This window comes from Palaemon carinicauda, chromosome 18, assembly GCF_036898095.1.
Source record: "Palaemon carinicauda isolate YSFRI2023 chromosome 18, ASM3689809v2, whole genome shotgun sequence".
NCBI lineage: Eukaryota > Metazoa > Arthropoda > Malacostraca > Decapoda > Palaemonidae > Palaemon > Palaemon carinicauda.
The window spans coordinates 18,404,523-18,423,525 of NC_090742.1; the positions used below are offsets into that span (position 1 = coordinate 18,404,523).

Sequence of the window (19,003 nt, forward strand, 5' to 3'; positions counted from 1 at the left end):
TGCAGGCAAGCTCGATGTTGGACCATGTAGACGCAGTGACCGAGGGCTTCCTCTCGGGTGTCTCATCCGTGGATATCGACAAGCTCAGACACTCTTCACTCCTTGGGAAGAGCTTGCTTGTGCCCAAGGACAGAGACATGGACAGCGGTTGTGCGGAGGAAATCGACTTCCGTTTTCACTCCTCCAAGGCGCTTTCTTCCAGACCCTGCAGGCCTCCAGCGCCTCTTCTTTCAGCCTCGTCGGCTTACGTTATCGGACCGGCTACGGCAGCTAAGACAAGGTGTCCAATAGCAGTCCCCTCCTGTCAGGGACAGGTAGCACGGGAGGCTCTCCCGGGGGGGGGGCATAATCCTAGAGGGAGCGTCAGAGTTCACGAACTCTAGGATTGGCAACCCCCCCTTGCAGGTCTCACGCTGGGAGGATGCCTAAGGTTACTCATCCGGATAACAGCTTCCCGATGCCGATTCCTGCACAATCTCCGTGATCAGCCAAGGATATTGCGCCTCGCTCTTACCATCTCTCCGTCTCTGTCAGCGAATTCAGTGTCACTGAACCTCTATACCATGGGGTCGGCAAGAGTTTTGCCCGTTGGGCAGAATGATCCATGCCTTAGGAGAAGGTCCTCCATAGTGTCGTCGACGGCTTCACCCCCCGGCTTCCTCAGTCGATCCTTTCTCGTAGGAAAGCATCTGAGATGGGAATTCCGTCGTCGACCTCTCAGCTCTGATCAAGTTTGTTGAACAAACTTCGTCCAGCGTGGAACAGCAGAATCGATCAGACTGGTAACGAGGCGGCAGGACTCCTTAGGCCCTGGATCGGAAGGACGGGTACTTCCAGTTTCCATTCCATCCATCTTCCAGGAAGCTCTTGGAATTCAGCCTAGACTACAGATGTTCCTGCTTAAGATGCGGTGTGGCGATCCCGCCGTGGCATCGCAGGTTTTTCCCCAGGGAACTCTCCCTGCTTTCCTCATGGCCGCTCAGGAACAGGCTTCCGCCTCCTTCGCCTTTTGGAGGTCTGGTCAACTCCGGTAGGCTCGGGTTCGACCATCTCCAACGCCGGGACAAGCTTCCGGGTCCTTACCATGAGTGAGGGATCATGGTAATTTGCTAGGAGCCTTCTCTACTTCTGCCTCAACATCTGGAGTATCTAGCCATGATATTGAGTCAACGGCCTTACCACGTTGGAAACACCGCTTCTCGTCCGATCAGCGAAGTTAAGCAACGTTGGGTCTGGTCAGTACTTGGATGGGTGACCGCCTGGGGAAGCCAGATGCTGTTGCCTCCTTCTCCGAACCTTCCCTTCAGTTGACTGTGGCAAGGCTGAGTAGAGTCGCAGTACCTGTTCTCAGTCAAGCAGAGCTTTCAGCCCTACCTTGGAACATTTCCTAGGTCTCTTTTCCTCATTGACCCGTCTAAAGTCCCGAACGGTCGCCTCAGGATAAGTTCCCTGTGAGGCGCCCCAAGTTCCAGTGGTATCAAAGCAACGATTAACCGGACTTTCTTGCCCCTATGGGACCAGCGGAACGTTTAGACCTGCAATGGGTGTTGACCTACGGAACCTCTTGATGGGAGTGGATATTCTCGTCCTTTCCCCACATTTTGATGCTGTTCTCAGACTCGTCAAAAAAAAGGTGGGGGGGGGGCATGTTCCGGTTCAGGCCTATGGTCAGGACCTGAAGGATACCTCTCCATCATTCAGGCAGGCTTAGGGGCCGTAGTCTGGCCCCTCTACAGATCCTACAGTTCCTGCCGAGTCGCTCCGTGCGCAACGACTTCATGGTACTGGCGTATTCCAACCATCAAGGGACGCATTTTCATACCTTCGCATCTTGCAATAGAGATACTGAGATGATCCGAGGTCCTCTCAATACCACTATCGGCTCGCTCATTTAGGGCAGAGGAATGTTCTCTCCGACTGTCTGAGCAGAGCCTCGCAGATAGAGGGTACCTGGGGGTCTTTGGCCTTTAGTAACCAGCAAGTCCTGGCCTGGGGGACCTGATCGCGACAGCCTGGAACTTTAAGCTTCCGCTGTTCTTCCCCCCCAGTCTCAGACCCCAAGACTCTTTGGCAAGATGCTTTCTGGTGATGGTGGGATAACATCGACTCCTGCGTCTTCCCACCATTGTTGTCTGTTGAGGATGGGTCTCAACAAGACCAGGTTGTCTGTCAACCTTTCGATGTCCCTGAGAGCTCCACTGTGACTATACGCGGAACGGTTTCCGGACCCTCTGCTTCCCCTGACGGAACTCCCGGGAGAGCTTCTCCCACGGCACAGGCTACTCAACCACACTACAACATCTTTCACGAGCCGTTGCATCGCTTCGGCTTCACGCCTGGAGACACTACGCTGCCTCCTCAAGAAGAGACAACCCGCTACAGACGCGGAGCGGAGGTCGCGTCACCTGCGATAGTCTGCAGGGGTCTACCAGGCGAAGTGGAGAGTGTTCTGTGGTTGGTGTCGTGGGAGAGGTACCTCTTCCCTTGAGGCCTCTTCTCCAGCAATAACGGAGTTATTGCTTTTCGGCGGGAGGAAACTCCTTTCTGCTCTCGACAGTGAAGCCTGTCGCTCAGCCTTTCCCTGGCCTTCAGGCTGAAAGGAGTAGACTTTTTCCTTCCCGCTGGACCTTTCTTCGCTCATGCGAAGCTGCGAACGTCCCTGCCCCCAGTCGGAGTGAGACCTCCTCCATGGAGCATGGTTCGGACTTTTTAGTCCCTTTAGAGATCTTCTCAAGAACCATTACGTCAGGCCTCTGATCGTATTCCGTCTTGGGGGACGGTGCTCCTGCTCACTCTGGCCTCGGCCAGTGTGTAAGTAATCTTCTTGGTCTCGTACGACTCCGCCCTTTCTAGAGAATAGGGGAAGGCAACATTCAGGTTCGCTCCTGAGTTGTTTGCTACACTCAGAATATTGGGGTCCCGGCCCTTCGGTCCAACTCCTTTAAGATTTCGAGTCACCATTCTGTATCAGATGACCCAACCTTCTCCTTCTTGCCAGTAAAGGAATCGAGGGGTTATCTTTGAGAACAGCTGCAGTTTGTCCTCGGTTGCAGCCGGTTTGGGAGCACAGGAAGGACACAGGGGAGAGTCACCAGTATACCTCTTGTGCTCGGACTCAAGGACATTCATCTCGACCGGAATCCAGATCCTCCCCCGTCACGTCGCCCTACAGCACGATGTCGGATACATCGCAACGTCCCTCGCCTTCGAGTAGTACTACTCTGTGACGCAGGTGCTACAAGCTGGAGTCTGGAAGCGTCTAATGACCTTCGCAGCCCGCTTCCTGCAGGACGTGACCCACAGGAGTATCGATACGTTTCTATTGCTCTGTGGTGGCAACACAACAGCTGGTCTAACCTCAGGCTCCTTTTTGGACAGGTAGCAGAAGGTTGAGGGCATTGATATCAGGTTTTAGTCTGCATGAACGAAAGAAGTATGTCTGGCCCTTACTTCTTTCTTCATCGTCCCCTCTACTGGGGAAGCAGCATCCTGGTCTCTGCATAGCTGACCTCAAACCTCTGCAGGTAAACCATGCTTCCTAGTGTTCCAAGTATTGAGTCAATACTGTCGCGTCCCCTATACCCTGACGAGGTGGTATTGGGAACGTCCTAACCCAGAGTTCCTTCTGGAACTCCAGGTCAACTGCCTAGGACGGGTCACACTTCTTCCTTCACACACAAGCTTATGTAGGCCACACGTTTCCTTGCGGAGCAAGGAACTTGTGAGGTGCAGGGACTCCTTTTCTCGAGTGCGACTCACTCGGATTCTGAGTCACCGGGTAAAGCCAAAGCCAGTATGGCTGGGGACTTTCCACCCTACCTAAGGGGTAAGTCACCCAATGTAAATAGCGTGGTTTGTATTTCGGTTACGGAACAAATGACAAGTTCGGAGATAATTTGTATTTTTCCTAACCATACAAACCTTAGCTATTTACACATATTTGCCCGCCAGCCCTGTCCCCCAAGACAAGTCCTACCTCTAAGTGAAGTGAAGCAGTTCACCGGTGTGTGAGGGGGGGGAGGGGTAGCTAGCTACCACTCCCCTACCCCCCTGCTAACTAGCGCGGGGGTAATACACCCTCGTTAAATTCTAATGGCTCGCCATTTCAGCTACGCCGAAAGGTAAACCCAATGTAAATAGCTAAGGTTTGTATGGTTAGGAAAAATACAAATTATCTCCGAATTTGTCATATATGTTTTTAGAGGAGCTGGAACAGCCATTGAATTTATTAATGAGATAGTTACCAACAGGTGGTGAGCACGGTTAAGCAGCTCTGCTCCTTGTCATATCGGAAGCACCTCACGTTAGTTTTCTACCACAATGAGTACGGTAGTATTGTTGTGACTTTACAAACATTTAAGAAGTCCAGAAAGTCCAATCATGAGGAAAGGGGTGCTTATGTCACCATCTCAGAGTGGGTGGGTGTGGATACACCGTAGTGGCTTCTGGCCCAGTGTTTCCTCCCACCGGGGCCGTGGCGCAGGTATTCCTGGTTACCCCTGTAGCCAGGAGGGAGATGAGTGTACAGCCCCATACCCTTTCTGTTCCCAGGTTGATGGATTAGCTTTGGTGCCCTCCATCACCCTTCCTACCTGGATGATAGATGCTCCTTCCTTTGTTAGTGCAAATTGAGAGGATGGCACACTCTTAAGCAATGAAGGACTAAGTGTTGGTGGCTGAAGGACCGTTTACCAGTGTCTCGTGGCATGAAGAAGGGAGGGAGTGGGAAACATATCCGAGCATTCCCCCTTTCCTGCTGCCGAGAGTAGGGGGATACTTGTCTCATCATTGGGAAATCGGGCAGAGACACAGGGCTAAACCGTGGATTGTAAGTGTCCTTTGGGATGGTTACTACCCTTTCAGAAATGTCGGCCCTCACCTAGAGAGTTCTCATCCGATCATCCAGTATTGCCGAAAGCCCTGTCCTTGAGGACAGAGTTATTATGAATGTTGGAGAAGAACATGCTCAAAGACGTTCGAGATGAGTCCCCAGGCTTTAATAGTCGACACTTTTTGGTGGAGAAGTCAACTGGTGCCTGGGGACTGGTCATTAACCTTTGTCCTCTGAAAAAGTTAGGTTATCAAACAAAGTTCAGAATGGAAATAGTACGTTTTGTGTTGAATTCTATCTGAGAGGGACACTATTCTATTGGTGGACCTAAAAGACTCAGACTTTCAAGTGCCTGTGCATCAGCCCTCTCAAAAATACCTCCACTTTTCTCATGGTACGGTGTACTAATTCAGGTGTCTGGTAAATTGGTCGAAATTAATTGCTCGAAAACAAAATCCTTGAAATCAATTGCTCGAAAAATTATTTCTCAAACTATCAATTCCTCGAAAGATAGATTGCTCGAACGCATAATGAATTCAAACATTTTGTTTACGAGCATTTTCTTTTACCTTCTCTATTGCTTTAGCAGCTTCAATTCCATGTGCAATTCCTGCATAATATGATTTCCACTTTGTTTCATGATGCTAAAACCGACAGTAATGACACGAGCATAGCATTTTCTTTTATAAGAAATTTCACATTTCCAATATATCTTATTGCTCTCTGAGTTATCTTTTATATAAAAGTAGCCATCTAAACATAAATTCTTCTTTCCTTTTTTTACTATCTACAAAACTTAAATCCATCTTGATGGTTCGAGTTTTCCAGAAATAATGATGAAAAAGAAACAAAATTAAAAATAAGGTTTAGAAAACTGAATCTTTAACGGCTGAGATATGGTACTTATCAATTGTTTTTAACACTTATGTACTTTTGGTGAATAAAAATGAGGCTTAGAAAATAAAGTTATTAACGACTTAGTTAAAGGTATTTAGCAATGGGGTTTAAAGCTTAAGTATTTTTAATGGACGTTTAAAGAATGAATTCCGGCTTTCGAGCAATCTGTCTTTCGAGGAATTGATAGTTCAAGAAATAAATTTTTGTGCAATTGATTTCGAGGATTTTGTTTTCGAGCACTTTACCTGGAATCACTAATTCAAGACTCTTTGCATTGCATCAGATTGTGTATTGCTCCTTGGGTCTTCCCCTTGGTAGGTGCTTGGTCCTTGGGCCCATTCACAATGGCTATTGTACATATGTTGATATATCTTAACAATTGGCTGATCCTGCCTCCTCTGTGAGGTAGTTGCTTTAGGATCGAGATTGGCTTATCGCATTTTGTTAAGATCTGGGAATTTTGATAAAATGGGAGAAGTTGAATCTCATACCTCAGCAGAGGTTGAAGTATTTGGGCATACTGATAGACACAACTGTAGCGAGAGTTTCCATCAGACGATCACATCAGCAAGCTCAAGGAGGTAGCATGACCGTTTCTAAACATAAATCCAAGCTCAGCACAAGCAGAATCTTCTCTGCCTCCTGTCCTCGCTGGAGAAACACTCTCCTCATGAATGCCTCCACCATGGATGTCTTCAGTGGTGTTTGAAGGATCACTGGTCAGCTGCCAGGGATCTCCCTTCCTGTTCCAGTGGGGCAGGAAGCTTGGGGCAATCTTTCTTGGTGGCTAAATGAGGGACAACCTCACAAGGGGAGTCCCACTTGACTCTCCACCTCGTGACATGCAACTGTTCTCAGATGTATTGAATGACCTGGTCTTCTCAGGAGTGTGGTCAGGTATAGAAATGCATCTGCGCTTCAACATCCTGGAAATGCAAGAAGCCTTTCTAGTGCTGCAAGCATTCCAAGAGTGTTTGAGGAGGCACTCGTTAGTGTTGATGTATGACATCATCATCATAGTGGCTTGTGTCAACAAGCAAGGGGGTGCAGTCTTATGAGCTGACGAAGCTTATGCATATTTGGCCAGTATTCCCCACTAGAATTGTCAGCCAGGGGAAGGTTGCAGGTACAGAGTGGTCCCTACACTCTTGCCTTCTTTCCCTGTGGGGTTCTCCTGGGATTGACCTGTTTGCCACGTGGCTAAACAGAAAGCTCCCTCATTCCTGACCTATGGGATCACCTGGATGTGTATGTTTTATCTCATGTTCAGGCTGATCCATCTGTTAATCAACCAAGTGTTGATTACGTGACTATCTGTTGGCTCCCAGATGGTCACATATGGAGTGGTATCCTGATCTGTTAGGGCTGCTACTCGAGGTCCAAAGAGAACTACCCCAGGGTTCCCCACACCTCTGTCACCCGCATCTTCAGAGTTACCACCAATCCTTAAAGTTGCCGGAACATCACGGTTTTAGGCTTTGCAGCATCTCGGAGCAAAAGGCTTTTCATGAGGACCTGCACAGGAGATATCTGGGCACTGTACCATGCATGTGTAAATTTGGGTGTGTGTGTCAGTTGCTTGAAATGAATTTAGATCTTTGTTTTTATTCATGGTAATTAACATAGTTCATTATGAAATAATGAATGACTGATAACATTCTTTTCATGGATGCAAAATATTTTTTAAAAATTATTTTTATAAAAGGAAAGTCTAAAAAGTGTAATGCCTTTTGCAGTCTATAGTTAAGTACTCAAGACATTTTTTATATTCCAAGTCATTCATTTATAATTTCTTCTTGAAGCTCGAGGAGCCGATGTAAATGCAGCCAATAGCGATGGTGCCACCCCTTTGCATGATGCTGTAGCTCGAGGCGATGAAGATATCATAAGAATATTGTTGGAAAATGGAGCTAATCCCCACATCCAGTGCTACAAAGGGTAGGTAGCTCTGTTGTACTTTAATTTTTTATTCTCTTAGGTACATAAAATACTTATAGTTTAGTATTGTCCAGGTTAATATTAAGAGACACTATCATATTTACTAAGTTTTAGTGACTGCATGGAATGTGGGAGGTTCTCATTGAAACTAGGTTTTTTCTGTAGGAGAAAATTATGCTTCCTAGAAAATCGGCAAGTATAAGGGAGCTGGTATTTACTATAAAAAAAAATGTTGTGTAGAAGATTGTTTCTCATTTGGGACTAATTATACATATGAATTAGAGTACATTTTTCATTATTATGCAAAGAAAAATTGTCATTTATGGTATTGTATACCATAGTATTGAAATTGTCGTTACTTAAAATGTGATCTTTACCATATATGGAGATCATTTTGATAATCTTTGTAATTAAACAAAATCCAATTGAAGTTTGAACTTATTTTCTGAGCTTTCTTGGAGAAGTTATCTTATAAATCATTCCTCATGAATGATTTCTGTTTCTTTGTGACCTGGAAAGTTTAGCCTTGTCATTATACTTTTAGCTAACTGAATTGTCAAGAAGAAGATATATTGTGATGATGTAAACAGAGGGTGGGAGGAACTCAGCCGTTTGATATAAAACTGCCATTTATTTTCAGACGGCACAAAGGAAAAACTGCTTATGAACTGGCATCAAGAAATCCCCAGTTACACAATTTTATGGAAGAGTATGCATCATTAATCAATAATAAGGATTCTCAAGTAAATGGCTCTTCTACATGTAATGGAAGTGTCTCTCCTCTCATTTCTCGACGGTCATTGACTACCCAAGGTATTGTATATCAGTGCCGATAGGCTATGGTACCTAATTGCTGGTAAAAGAAAAGCAATTTGTAAAGAAAAAGATCTGTATTTATATCTGTTTGGGCATGTTTTGTATTACATAAATAACAGTTGAATTTTATTTGAGGGAAGAGATATCTTGCAAATCTGTGTATTGGACTTGTGATCTTATAATAATTACTGTAAAGGGTTTAACTGAAAATGTGGTACTGATGTCATATTTACTTGTTCTTACAGGAAAAAGTATTTTATACTAGAGGTTTTTTTTCTATTTCTTTGTGTTTTAGAATGACTTTTCTTTCCCCAAAATAAGCAAAACTATATGAACAAAGAATATTGATTGTATGTCATGTGTTAACCTTATCAATTCTTTATCATGCTCAAACCATGCCTACGTTATTGTAGTGTTCTATTAAAGAACTGAGTGAGTTAACAATATTCTTAACTTGCAGAACTCGTTAAATCTCGGGTAGTATCAGGCTCAATGGAATCACTTGTGAGTATGGGAACAGACAGTGTTATAACAAGTGGGGATCCTGGAAGTGTTGGTGACACATTGCTAAGAAAAACGTCCGTAGAGTCATCGTTGCCACGTTCCCCTTTACAGTCTTCATCTTCCCTGGAAATGAGTCCTTGTATGGAACAGGTAAAGTGTTGATCAAATTGCAAGAGTAATTGCTATAATATTATTTCTGTATTGTGATTGTTTTATTTTACTATATAATTGTTTCTTTTCAATCACTTTTGAAAGCGATATTTATTTTGAGGTGCTAAAGATAAAATAGGAACTATAAACGTATGATGTCTAAGATTTCAAATACTTATTACGACCTTTCATATTTGTTTATTAACGCTTAAACCGTAAGTACTCTTTAATGTTACCAGTTATAGCCAGCCATGGGTAAGCCAAGTGGTTTAAAGATAGACAAACCCACCAAAAAAATTTATTTGTATGGAAGTTAATGTCATCTGCACATTTTTTATCACCACACAATATAAGTTATTAACTTAATTTAATTCTTTAATGTTTTCTATGAATGGAAGTTGTTTGTTTTACAAAAAAAACGAGCTCTTATAAGGGATGAATGGAACTTTCTGTAGTATAATGAGGAAAGCTTACTTCTTTTTCACAATTGAAGAAAAATTCCACTGGTTAAGTGAATTCTCTTCACAGGTTTACTGACTATTAGTAATGTTTCCTTTGATTTTCTTTGTATATTTATGAATATCTAATGTTGAGGATATTATTTTACTTCATTAGTGTATACAGATTGTTTATAGAATTTTTAGCCCTATTAACACCAGGCCTGCATGGCTGGGAACTGTGAAGCACGACGTAGATGATGGATGGAGAAGTATTGAATTAAAAGCTCAAGATAGAAACAACTGGCAATATCTAACAAAGACCCTTTGCATCAATAGGCATAGGAGGAGGTGGTGGTGATGATGATGATGATGATGATGATGATGATGATGATGATTAATATCACCCACATTTCATTATTTTGAGATCATCATTTTGTTGTGCCTTTCATATTATTTTATTTCACTTTGTGTCTGAGTACCTCAACATAATTTTCCTTTTGCATTGTTTTGTTGTCCCAATGGTGGCTTTAATAAATTTAAGGACTGAGATCATAACACATTAAATGGCTGTTTCAATAACTAATGGCATCCTGATAATTGATGACAGAATACTATCTTGATGGTCTTTGATAAATAGGGATCTAAAAGAAATCAAAGGACCAGCAAAATGATTGACAGAAGTCAGAGCACCTGTGACCAAGAAAATTGTAAAGACCTAGGATCCCTTGTTAAGGTTTGGTGTCTTGAAGGTTCTAAGTTGAACCAAGTTATTACTACAGCCAGTTCATCCAAAGGGTCAAGTTTCTAAGGCTCTAACTGCCTCTAACTTTAATAGCTATTTTGCTTCTGTGGAACACAAGAGTTTCCCTATATCTGAACAAGTATAAAATTTCTGAGACTTTTCATGCTTCATATATGAAATAATTATAATGTTTATGCTCTTTACCTAGTCTTCAATGAGTCCCAGCAGTTTTGAGTTTGTGAATGCAAGAAAAGTTAGCAGGCTGGTAGGTGAAGCCGGGAGAATCCGTTATAAATTATTTCTCTCATCCTCTTAACTCCTTTGAAGCTATGCATTGATAATTGTTGAATCGCTGGAAACGTAGATTTTAGAAAATTTGGTGTTTTTTCTGTGAAACAAAAGTTTGTCTGTAATATTAAAATATTTTCTATTTTCTACTATTCGTTTGAGTTTTTAAATGTAATTATATTAACAGTTAGTGCAGCTCTTAAAATTCTCTGGAGATTTGTTTGTGAATTTGTAAAAAAAACTATTAATAGTAAAAAAAAAATTTGTTGTGAAGAGATAAAAGCTACCCACCCATAGGTAAATATTTGAAATTTTAGAAGCTGGTTATAGGACCTTGCCCGTTTCCATTTTGTGACTAAAAGGAATAAGATGCTGAAGAGTATGTCAGTAAATGTCAAATTACCAAGATAAGTAAAGGAAAGGAGAGCTTATATCTTTGACAAAAATTTGTATTTATTTTATTTCATCTTTTACTAAACTACTTCCTTATCAAATGACAGTTCATGGTGGCTAATCTTTATAATGTAATTCTTGCACTTTTTTTTCTTCTTGAAATATGGGAGTTACTCGTTGAATTGCAGTGTTTACTAATTTACTGTATTTACAAAAAGATATGCTTTTGTAAAAAATCTGACGCAATTGAATTTTTTTTAGGTAGAAAAATTTTGAAATGTGTTATTCTCTAGCTTTTTGTGACCAACTTTGCATTTAATTGGTTTTTGTGATTCATATTCATTGTGTATATCTATACTATTATTTTTTTTTATATTTTGATAATGGATGTGTAACTACCACAAATCAGAAAGGAATTACTAATAGTATAAAAAATTAAACTACATAATAATTAAAATAAATTCTTAGGCCATGAAATTCAGTTGCTGAATTTTTTCTTTTTTCAAGAAATATTTTGAATACAATCGTAAAGAGGTCCCAAGTTTGTCATGAAGATATTCTCTAAAACTGAAATATCAGTAGCCAAATGCTGTAGCCTCATATTTTCTGTATGTAGTTCTTAGTGAATTTTTGAATGGATCAAATTCCCATTTATTACTGTGGTGATAATCTCTTAATATCTTTCTAAGGTTTGTGAAAGACTGGCTTCAACACAGTTAACAGCACCTCCACGACCACTAGTGACACATTCAGCCTTGCATTCCTTGTGGCCCCAGCCATCTCGTATCACTGAAATTGAAGGGCCAAGTTGGATTCCTCCATCTCATGCTACACTTGCAGTTGTTTCTGGAGTTGAACCTATACATAAGTAAGAATTCCAGTATTTTACTTGACTTTGCAAAGAGTATGGAGTCATGCTTTTAATAACATTTGTTAAATGCATAGGAGTTTCCTGTAACTCGTGGTGGATTTCTTTCTAGAAATAAGGCCTGGTCATAATGCTTGTTGTTATATTTTTAGGTTGGTTATTAATCTATATTTTTAAAGACCAGCTATTACAGAAAAAGCATTTTGTAAGGTTAAGGTTTTACTGACAGTTTACCTCTGTTTTCCCTTATTGAATAATTTATATCAAACAATTTAATATGTCTGATTGCTTCATTTGTAAATAGATATGTACTTGTCTATGAAGTATGTTCCTCTGCATCAGATCATTTGCTTTGCTACTATATTTTGCTTTATTTTTCAAGTTGTTAAGCCATTTTTTGCTTGCGTTATAGAACTCTTTATTTAAGGACTGTATTTAAATACCCTTCATGCTAGACATCTAGTTACCTGAAATTTCTAGGATTGTTGATGTTTGGGACGTGCACAAATTGTGGTTGGAAGAGGTGGGATGTCAAGTAAGTCTTGGAGGTGTCGTTGGAAGTCATGATTCTCCAAGCGATCATACGTTTACCTGCATCGTTGACCCGTCTCTCACCACACATCCTCACCAGTATATACTAAGCATCCTAAATAAAAAGGTAATGTTTCTTTGTTGTAAATTTATTAAGTTCATTGTGAAAGATTTTAGTGTTGGATGTAATTATTGATACATCAGTATGTATAATAGTTGTATCCTACTGCAACCATCCTTTTTAAATATTTAACTTAGCCGGTGAATATATAGCTGCAACTCTGTTGCCCGACAGACAACTCTACGGTAAAAACTCGCCAGCGATCGCTACACAGGTTGCGGGTGTGCCCAAGAGCGCCATCTGTCGACCAGATACCCAGCTCTTATGTAAACAAAGACTCAATTTTCTCTCTGTCGACGTGTCGACAAGACGTACTTTACTCGCTGTTGCTAAACTGGAGTTTTTCACATCATATTGGTGAAGTACTATATTCTGGTTTTGAGCTTTCGCAATGCAGGTGTTTTATCTTCATCTTAAATCTTGAACTCGTTTTGTATAGATTTAATTATGGTGACAAAGAGAGTATGGACTTTCTTTCACTTTTAAATGGCCGACCCTTCCCTTAGACGGAAGTGTGTTTAGGCTTTTAGTAATTATCTTATCACGTTATAAATTATTTATAGATTTTCCTCTATATATTTTATATCTCTCCGCCTTTATTAGGCCTCTTCGATTAACTTTCCATTTATTATAAACATATAAAAATAAATTTTAATATTTTGTTTATATGCGACCTTTCCTGAGAGTAGGCGGTCCTAACTTGGAAACCGAAGTTAATCAACGTTGAGCCCTTTATATCGTAAATAGCTTTTAAAGAGCTAAGGATTTAAAACTGTTTTCAAAGATGAACTAACGTTTAGTTTATTTATGCTACGCAGTTGTTGACGTTCAGGACGTTTAACATGCGCTCTATCGTTACGATAGAGAGAGAGTGTATCACGGTTTCACTTTGCAGTAAGAGTAAATCGATTCTGACGTTTTGTTCATTCTTTCTTAGCTTAAATGTTTTAAATTCTATTTTAAAGGAACTTTTTATTTGAAAAACCTTTCAGTTTTTTCCTTTAGTCAAATAACATGTTTTTTTGACGAAATATTATTGGGCTCTTCTCTTAGGTGCGAAATCAAGTGAGAAAGAGAGAGAGAGATAGAGACGGAGGGAGAGAGAGGAGAGAAAACGTTCCGTTCAAGCGGGTAACGTTGTTCTCGAGTTACTCTCGTCCCTAGTCTCTGTACGGGGAGGAAGGATAAAACGTTTTTAGTTTTTTATTCTCGTCCCCAGGCTATGTGCGGTGAGAGATTGAAAACGTAGTTTATATGAACTAGTGTTTAGTCTCTTTCCCAGCCACTGAATTTTTTATCTTAAAATATGTTTTCTGTTTTTTGCTGGTATTAATGAGCTTGCATTATACGACTGATTTCGCAATTACTACCTTTTAATGAAGGGTAGAATTGCGTGTTTCAGGTAGAAATCAGTAAAAGTTTCGATTTCAGTGAAATAAGTGCAAAACAGAAAATCGAAGTGATAAAGTGATATGCGCAAAGTGTTACAGTGTTGCGTCCGAGGGTTCGTCTGTTCGTGCCTGTCGTTCACCTAGTCCGGGACCTCTTGCAAGCTCCCAAGCCCAGGGGAGAAGTAATGTCGAACGACTTATGGGTTCGAGAGGCCTTGATCAACGAACAGACGTTTCCCTCTATGGTATCGGGTGTATCTTACCAAGATCTCCCCTACCATAAGACGAGAGAGACGTTTTTTCTCCTCGTCATCCGAAGGCTTTTCGCATAAGAAACCTGTCACAAGGTTTCGAAGCCCTTAAGCGAAAGTCAGTCCTTTCAGGACAGGTCCAGCGTCCTGGTTACAGCCATTAGGACAGCTCTGACCCTATGCAGTCATCGGATAACTGCTCGCCGCCTAACAAAAGCGTAACACAGACTCCGAGAGTCTTTTTTGTTGGCAAAGTGTTGCGGTCACAGACGTTACCCTCGTCTCTTACCACAACCATTTCCGTTGATCCTTAATGGGTTGTATGGCAAGACATGCAGAATATGCTTGCCTCCCTTATGGAAGACTATTCTGCCGATTAGTCCGTTGAGTCTAGCCGTTTATCTCATCGATATCCTGGCTTTCAGCCAACCTAACGTTCCTTTGTGCTTCCTGTTGACGTTGGCGTAGCTAAGTCACGTCAGTCAGGTTGTTTAGAACCACACTCGATGCGGTCTCGTGTGGATTTTCAGCCGCATTTGGACGTTAGGCCACTTGCTGATGCTCCTGTTGACGTTCTAGACGTTCGCTAACAATCGGAGTTGACTTGTTTTGACGCTGTGCGTCAACCTCCGCATTCTAGAGTTGTTTTGACTGCTCAGTCTAGGCAGTCAAAGCAGTCTCGAGTGGACGCTGTGCGTCCTCACGCACCTGTTGTGGTTGACAGTTCAGTTGTTGACAGTTCACAGACTGTCAAGCAGTTACATGACGTTGCGTTCTGGTCCGCTACTAATGCACCAGTGAGTGTGGACTCTGCTTGTAAAGCATTGCCACCACGGTAGGTCTCTCCCTTGCTTGAGACTCAGCTTTTATCGGACAAGGTTCCTGTAGATGAGGAAGTTGCTGTTCCCCCTCCTACTGATATTCCCTTGAGGGCTCTGTCAGATGGAGAGGAGCCTAAAGCTGCTTAGCCCCCTATGGACTTTAATTAAATCATGATGATTTTTTTTTAAGGATCTTTGTCCGGATCTTTTTGTAACTGCTGCTCCTCGTTCGCCTAAACGTCAGAGCTTACACTAGGCCTAGCTACTTCAAAGCCGTTGTTTTTAAGCTAGTGCTCTCTCGCTCTCCTAGAGAGCTTTACGTTGGCTAGGCGACTGGTTTATCACCAGGAGGAGTTTGGGGGATACAGCCTTTGCTTTCCCTTCTTTTAAACTGGCTTATAGAGCGAGAGTCTGATATGACACGAGAGAAGTTCTCGGCTTGGGAGTTCATGCCTCTGCCCAGATAGACTTCTCAAATCTCGTAGACTCTCCCTGGCGCCTGGCCAGGAGACGCTCCAAGTTTTTTACAGGTCAACTTCACAGCTGTTTTCGAGCCTTTGAAGTTTTGCTGTACAATTATGTCATGCATAAACAAGGCTTTCAGGGATGGAAAGCGGTACCGCCTCAGTCGCTAACCCCGTCTGTTGCCGCACCTGCTCCCGTAGACCCTAAATGGGCTTTGCTGCAAGACATGCAGTCCAAGCTTGCGTCCTTGATAGAGGACTTTAATGCGGAGAAGGTTGCTGCCGAACCTTCTGGCCAACAACCTTCCAACCGGTCGGTTGTGCGCCCTGTTGACGCTGAGGTAACCTTCTCGCGTCTGCCAGTTGAGGTGGTTCCTCCACCGATGCGACCCAGTGTGGGTTGCCAGCCGCACGTTGACGTTAAGCGACGCTCGGAGGTGGTTGTTGACGTTCAGGACGTTCAACAACCAGCAGAGGTGACTTGTTTTGACGCAGTGCGTCAACCTCAGCAACCCGGTAGGGTGTTGACTGCACAACCCAGACGGTCTAGACAGTCTCGGGTTGACGCTGTGCTTCCTCGCGCACCCATGGTTGTTGACAGTTCACAGACTGTGCAGCAATTCCATGATGTTGCGTCCGGCTCCGTCACGCATGCACCAGTGCGACCGGACTCAGCGAGCCAGACGTTGCCCACTCCGTTGCCGTTTCCTCATCAGTTTTCGGATGAGGAACCCTCTGATGAGGACGTTGCTGAACAACAAGACGATCAGCCCCCAGAATAGATCAAGCCCTGCTATCCATCCAGAAGATGCTGAAGAAGGAACGCTGCTCAGTCAGGCTGTGGATGAGTCTGGTAGGGACGCTGTCATCCGTGGAACAATTTGTGTCACTAGGAAGACTACACCTCCGTCCTCTTCAATACCATCTAGCTTTTCACTGGAAAAAGGACAAGACGCTAGAAGCGGTCTCGATCCCGGTTTCCGAAAAGATAAAGTCTTGTCTGACTTGGTGGAAGGACAATATCAACCTAAGAGAGGGTCTTCCCCTGGCTGTTCAGACTCCCAACCACGTTCTCTTCTCGGACGTATCGGACGTGGGCTGGGGCGCGACACTAGACGGTCGGGAATGCTCAGGACTGTGGAACTCGAGTCAGAGGAGCATGCATATCAACTGCAAGGAGCTGTTGGCAGTACATCTGGCCTTGAAAAGCTTCAAGTCTCTCCTTCGAGGCAAAGTGGTGGAAGTTAACTCGGACAACACCACGGCCTTGGCGTACATCTCCAAACAAGGAGGTACCCACTCACTGACGTTGTACGAGATCACAAGGGACCTGCTCATCTGGTCAAAAGGTCAAGACATCTCCCTAGTAACGAGGTTCATCCAAGGCGACTTGAACGTCATAGCAGATTGTCTCAGTCGGAAAGGGCAAGTAATTCCAACCGAATGGACCCTCCACAAGGATGTGTGCAAGAGACTTTGGGCCACTTGGGGTAAACCATCCATAGATCTCTTTGCAACCTCGCTGACCAAGAGGCTTCCAATCTATTGCTCTCCAGTCCCGGACCCAGCAGCAATACATATAGATGCTTTCCTCCTAGATTGGTCACATCTGGATCTCTACGCATTCCCACCGTTCAAGATTGTCAACAAGGTACTGCAGAAGTTCGCCTCTCACGAAGGGACAAGGTTGACGTTAGTTGCTTCCCTCTGGCCCGCGAGAGAATGGTTCACCGAGATACTTCGATGGTTAGTAGACGTTCCCAGAAGTCTTCCTCTAAGGGTAGACCTTCTACGTCAGCCACACGTAAAGAAGGTACTCCAAAGCCTCCACGCTCTTCGTCTGACTGCCTTCAGACTATCGAAAGACTCTCGAGAGCTAGAGGCTTTTCGAAGGAAGCAGCCAGTGCGATTGCTAGAGCAAGGAGAGCGTCTTCCTTTAGAGTCTACCAATCGAAGTGGGAAGTCTTCCGAGACTGGTGCAAGTCAGTTTCTGTATCCTCGACCAGTACCTCTGTAGCTCAAATAGCTGATTTTCTCTTATACCTGAGAAAAGGACGATCCCTTTCAGCTCCCACTATCAAGGGCTACAGAAGCATGTTGGCATCGGTCTTCCGGCATAGAGGCTTAGATCTTTCCAAACATAAAGATCTGCAAGACCTCCTTAAGTCTTTTGAGACCACCAAGGAGCGTCGTTTGGCTACCCCTGGATGGAATTTAGACGTGGTACTAAGATTCCTCATGTCAGACAGGTTGGAGTCGTTACAATCAGCCTCCCTGAAAGATCTCACTCTTAAGACTCTTTTCCTGGTATGCTTAGCCTCGGCTAAAAGAGTCAGTGAGATTCATGCCTTCAGCAAGAACATCGGATTTTCGTCGGAAAAAGCCACTTGTTCGCTGCAACTTGGTTTTCTAGCCAAAAATGAGCTGCCTTCTCGGCCTTGGCCTAAATCTTTCGATATTCCCAGCTTATCGGAGATCGTAGGCAATGAACTAGAAAGAGTCTTATGCCCTGTTAGAGCTCTTAAGTTCTATTTAAAGCGTACTAAACCTTTACGAGGCCAATCTGAAGCTTTATGGTGTTCAGTTAAGAAACCATCCTTGCCTATGTCAAAGAATGCTTGGTCAGACTTTATCAGATTGTTAATACGAGAAGCTCATTCACATCTGAGTGAGGAAGACCGAACTTTGCTTAAGGTGAAGACGCACGAAGTTAGAGCTGTAACAACTTCCGTGGCCTTTAAGCAAAATATATCTCTGCAAAGTATAATGGACGCAACCTATTGGAGAAGCAAGTCAGTGTTCGCGTCATTTTACTTGGAAGATGTCCAGTCTCTTTACGAGAACTGCTACACATTGGGACCATTCGTAGCAGCGAGTGCAGTAGTGGGTGAGGGCTCAACCACTACAATTCCCTAATTCCTTATCCTTTTAATCTGTCTCTTGAAATGTTGTTTTTTTTTTTTTATGGGTTGTCCGGAAGGCTAAGAAGCCTTTCGCATCCTGGTTGATTTGGCGGGTGGTCAAAGTCATTTCTTGAGAGCGCCTAGATTAGGGGTTTGATGAGGTCCTGTTGTATGGGTTGCAACCCTTGATACTTCAGCTCCTAGGGGTCGATCAGCATCCTAAGAGGATCGCGAGGCTCCGTAAGGAAGACGTACTTAAAAGGCAGAGTAATTGTTCAAGTCGACTTCCTTACCAGGTACCTATTTATTTTGTTTTTGTTATTTTGATAACTTCTAAAATGAAATAAAAAACTCTTAGCTCATAAAATGTAAACATATATTACTGGTCTCTACCCACCATCCTGGGTGTGAATCAGCTATATATTCACCGGCTAAGTTAAATATTTAAAAATGATATTTTAATTATAAAATAAATTTTTGAATATACTTACCCGGTGAATATATAAATTAAATGACCCTCCCTTCCTCCCCAATAGAGACGCAGTGGGACGAGGAGAAAATTGAGTCTTTGTTTACATAAGAGCTGGGTATCTGGTCGACAGATGGCGCTGTTGGGCACACCCGCAACCTGTGTAGCGATCGCTGGCGAGTTTT

At 43.2% G+C, this 19,003-nt stretch overlaps 1 protein-coding gene and 1 non-coding gene across 2 annotated transcripts in view; both read left to right on the plus strand.

The window, feature by feature from the left end:
• The window catches only part of LOC137657651 (uncharacterized), a 101,348-nt gene that overhangs the window by 31,597 nt on the left and 50,748 nt on the right, over nucleotides 1-19,003 (plus strand). The window contains exons 6-10 of the mRNA XM_068392052.1: nucleotides 7,531-7,666; nucleotides 8,307-8,479; nucleotides 8,943-9,136; nucleotides 11,689-11,867; nucleotides 12,348-12,525. Of these exons, the coding sequence (XP_068248153.1) occupies nucleotides 7,531-7,666; nucleotides 8,307-8,479; nucleotides 8,943-9,136; nucleotides 11,689-11,867; nucleotides 12,348-12,525 (860 nt within the window). The remainder of the gene's footprint in view (nucleotides 1-7,530; nucleotides 7,667-8,306; nucleotides 8,480-8,942; nucleotides 9,137-11,688; nucleotides 11,868-12,347; nucleotides 12,526-19,003) is intronic.
• LOC137658074 (5S ribosomal RNA) lies at nucleotides 1,166-1,284 on the plus strand. The gene has a single exon (XR_011047247.1). It is a non-coding gene; the product is annotated as a 5S ribosomal RNA (ribosomal RNA).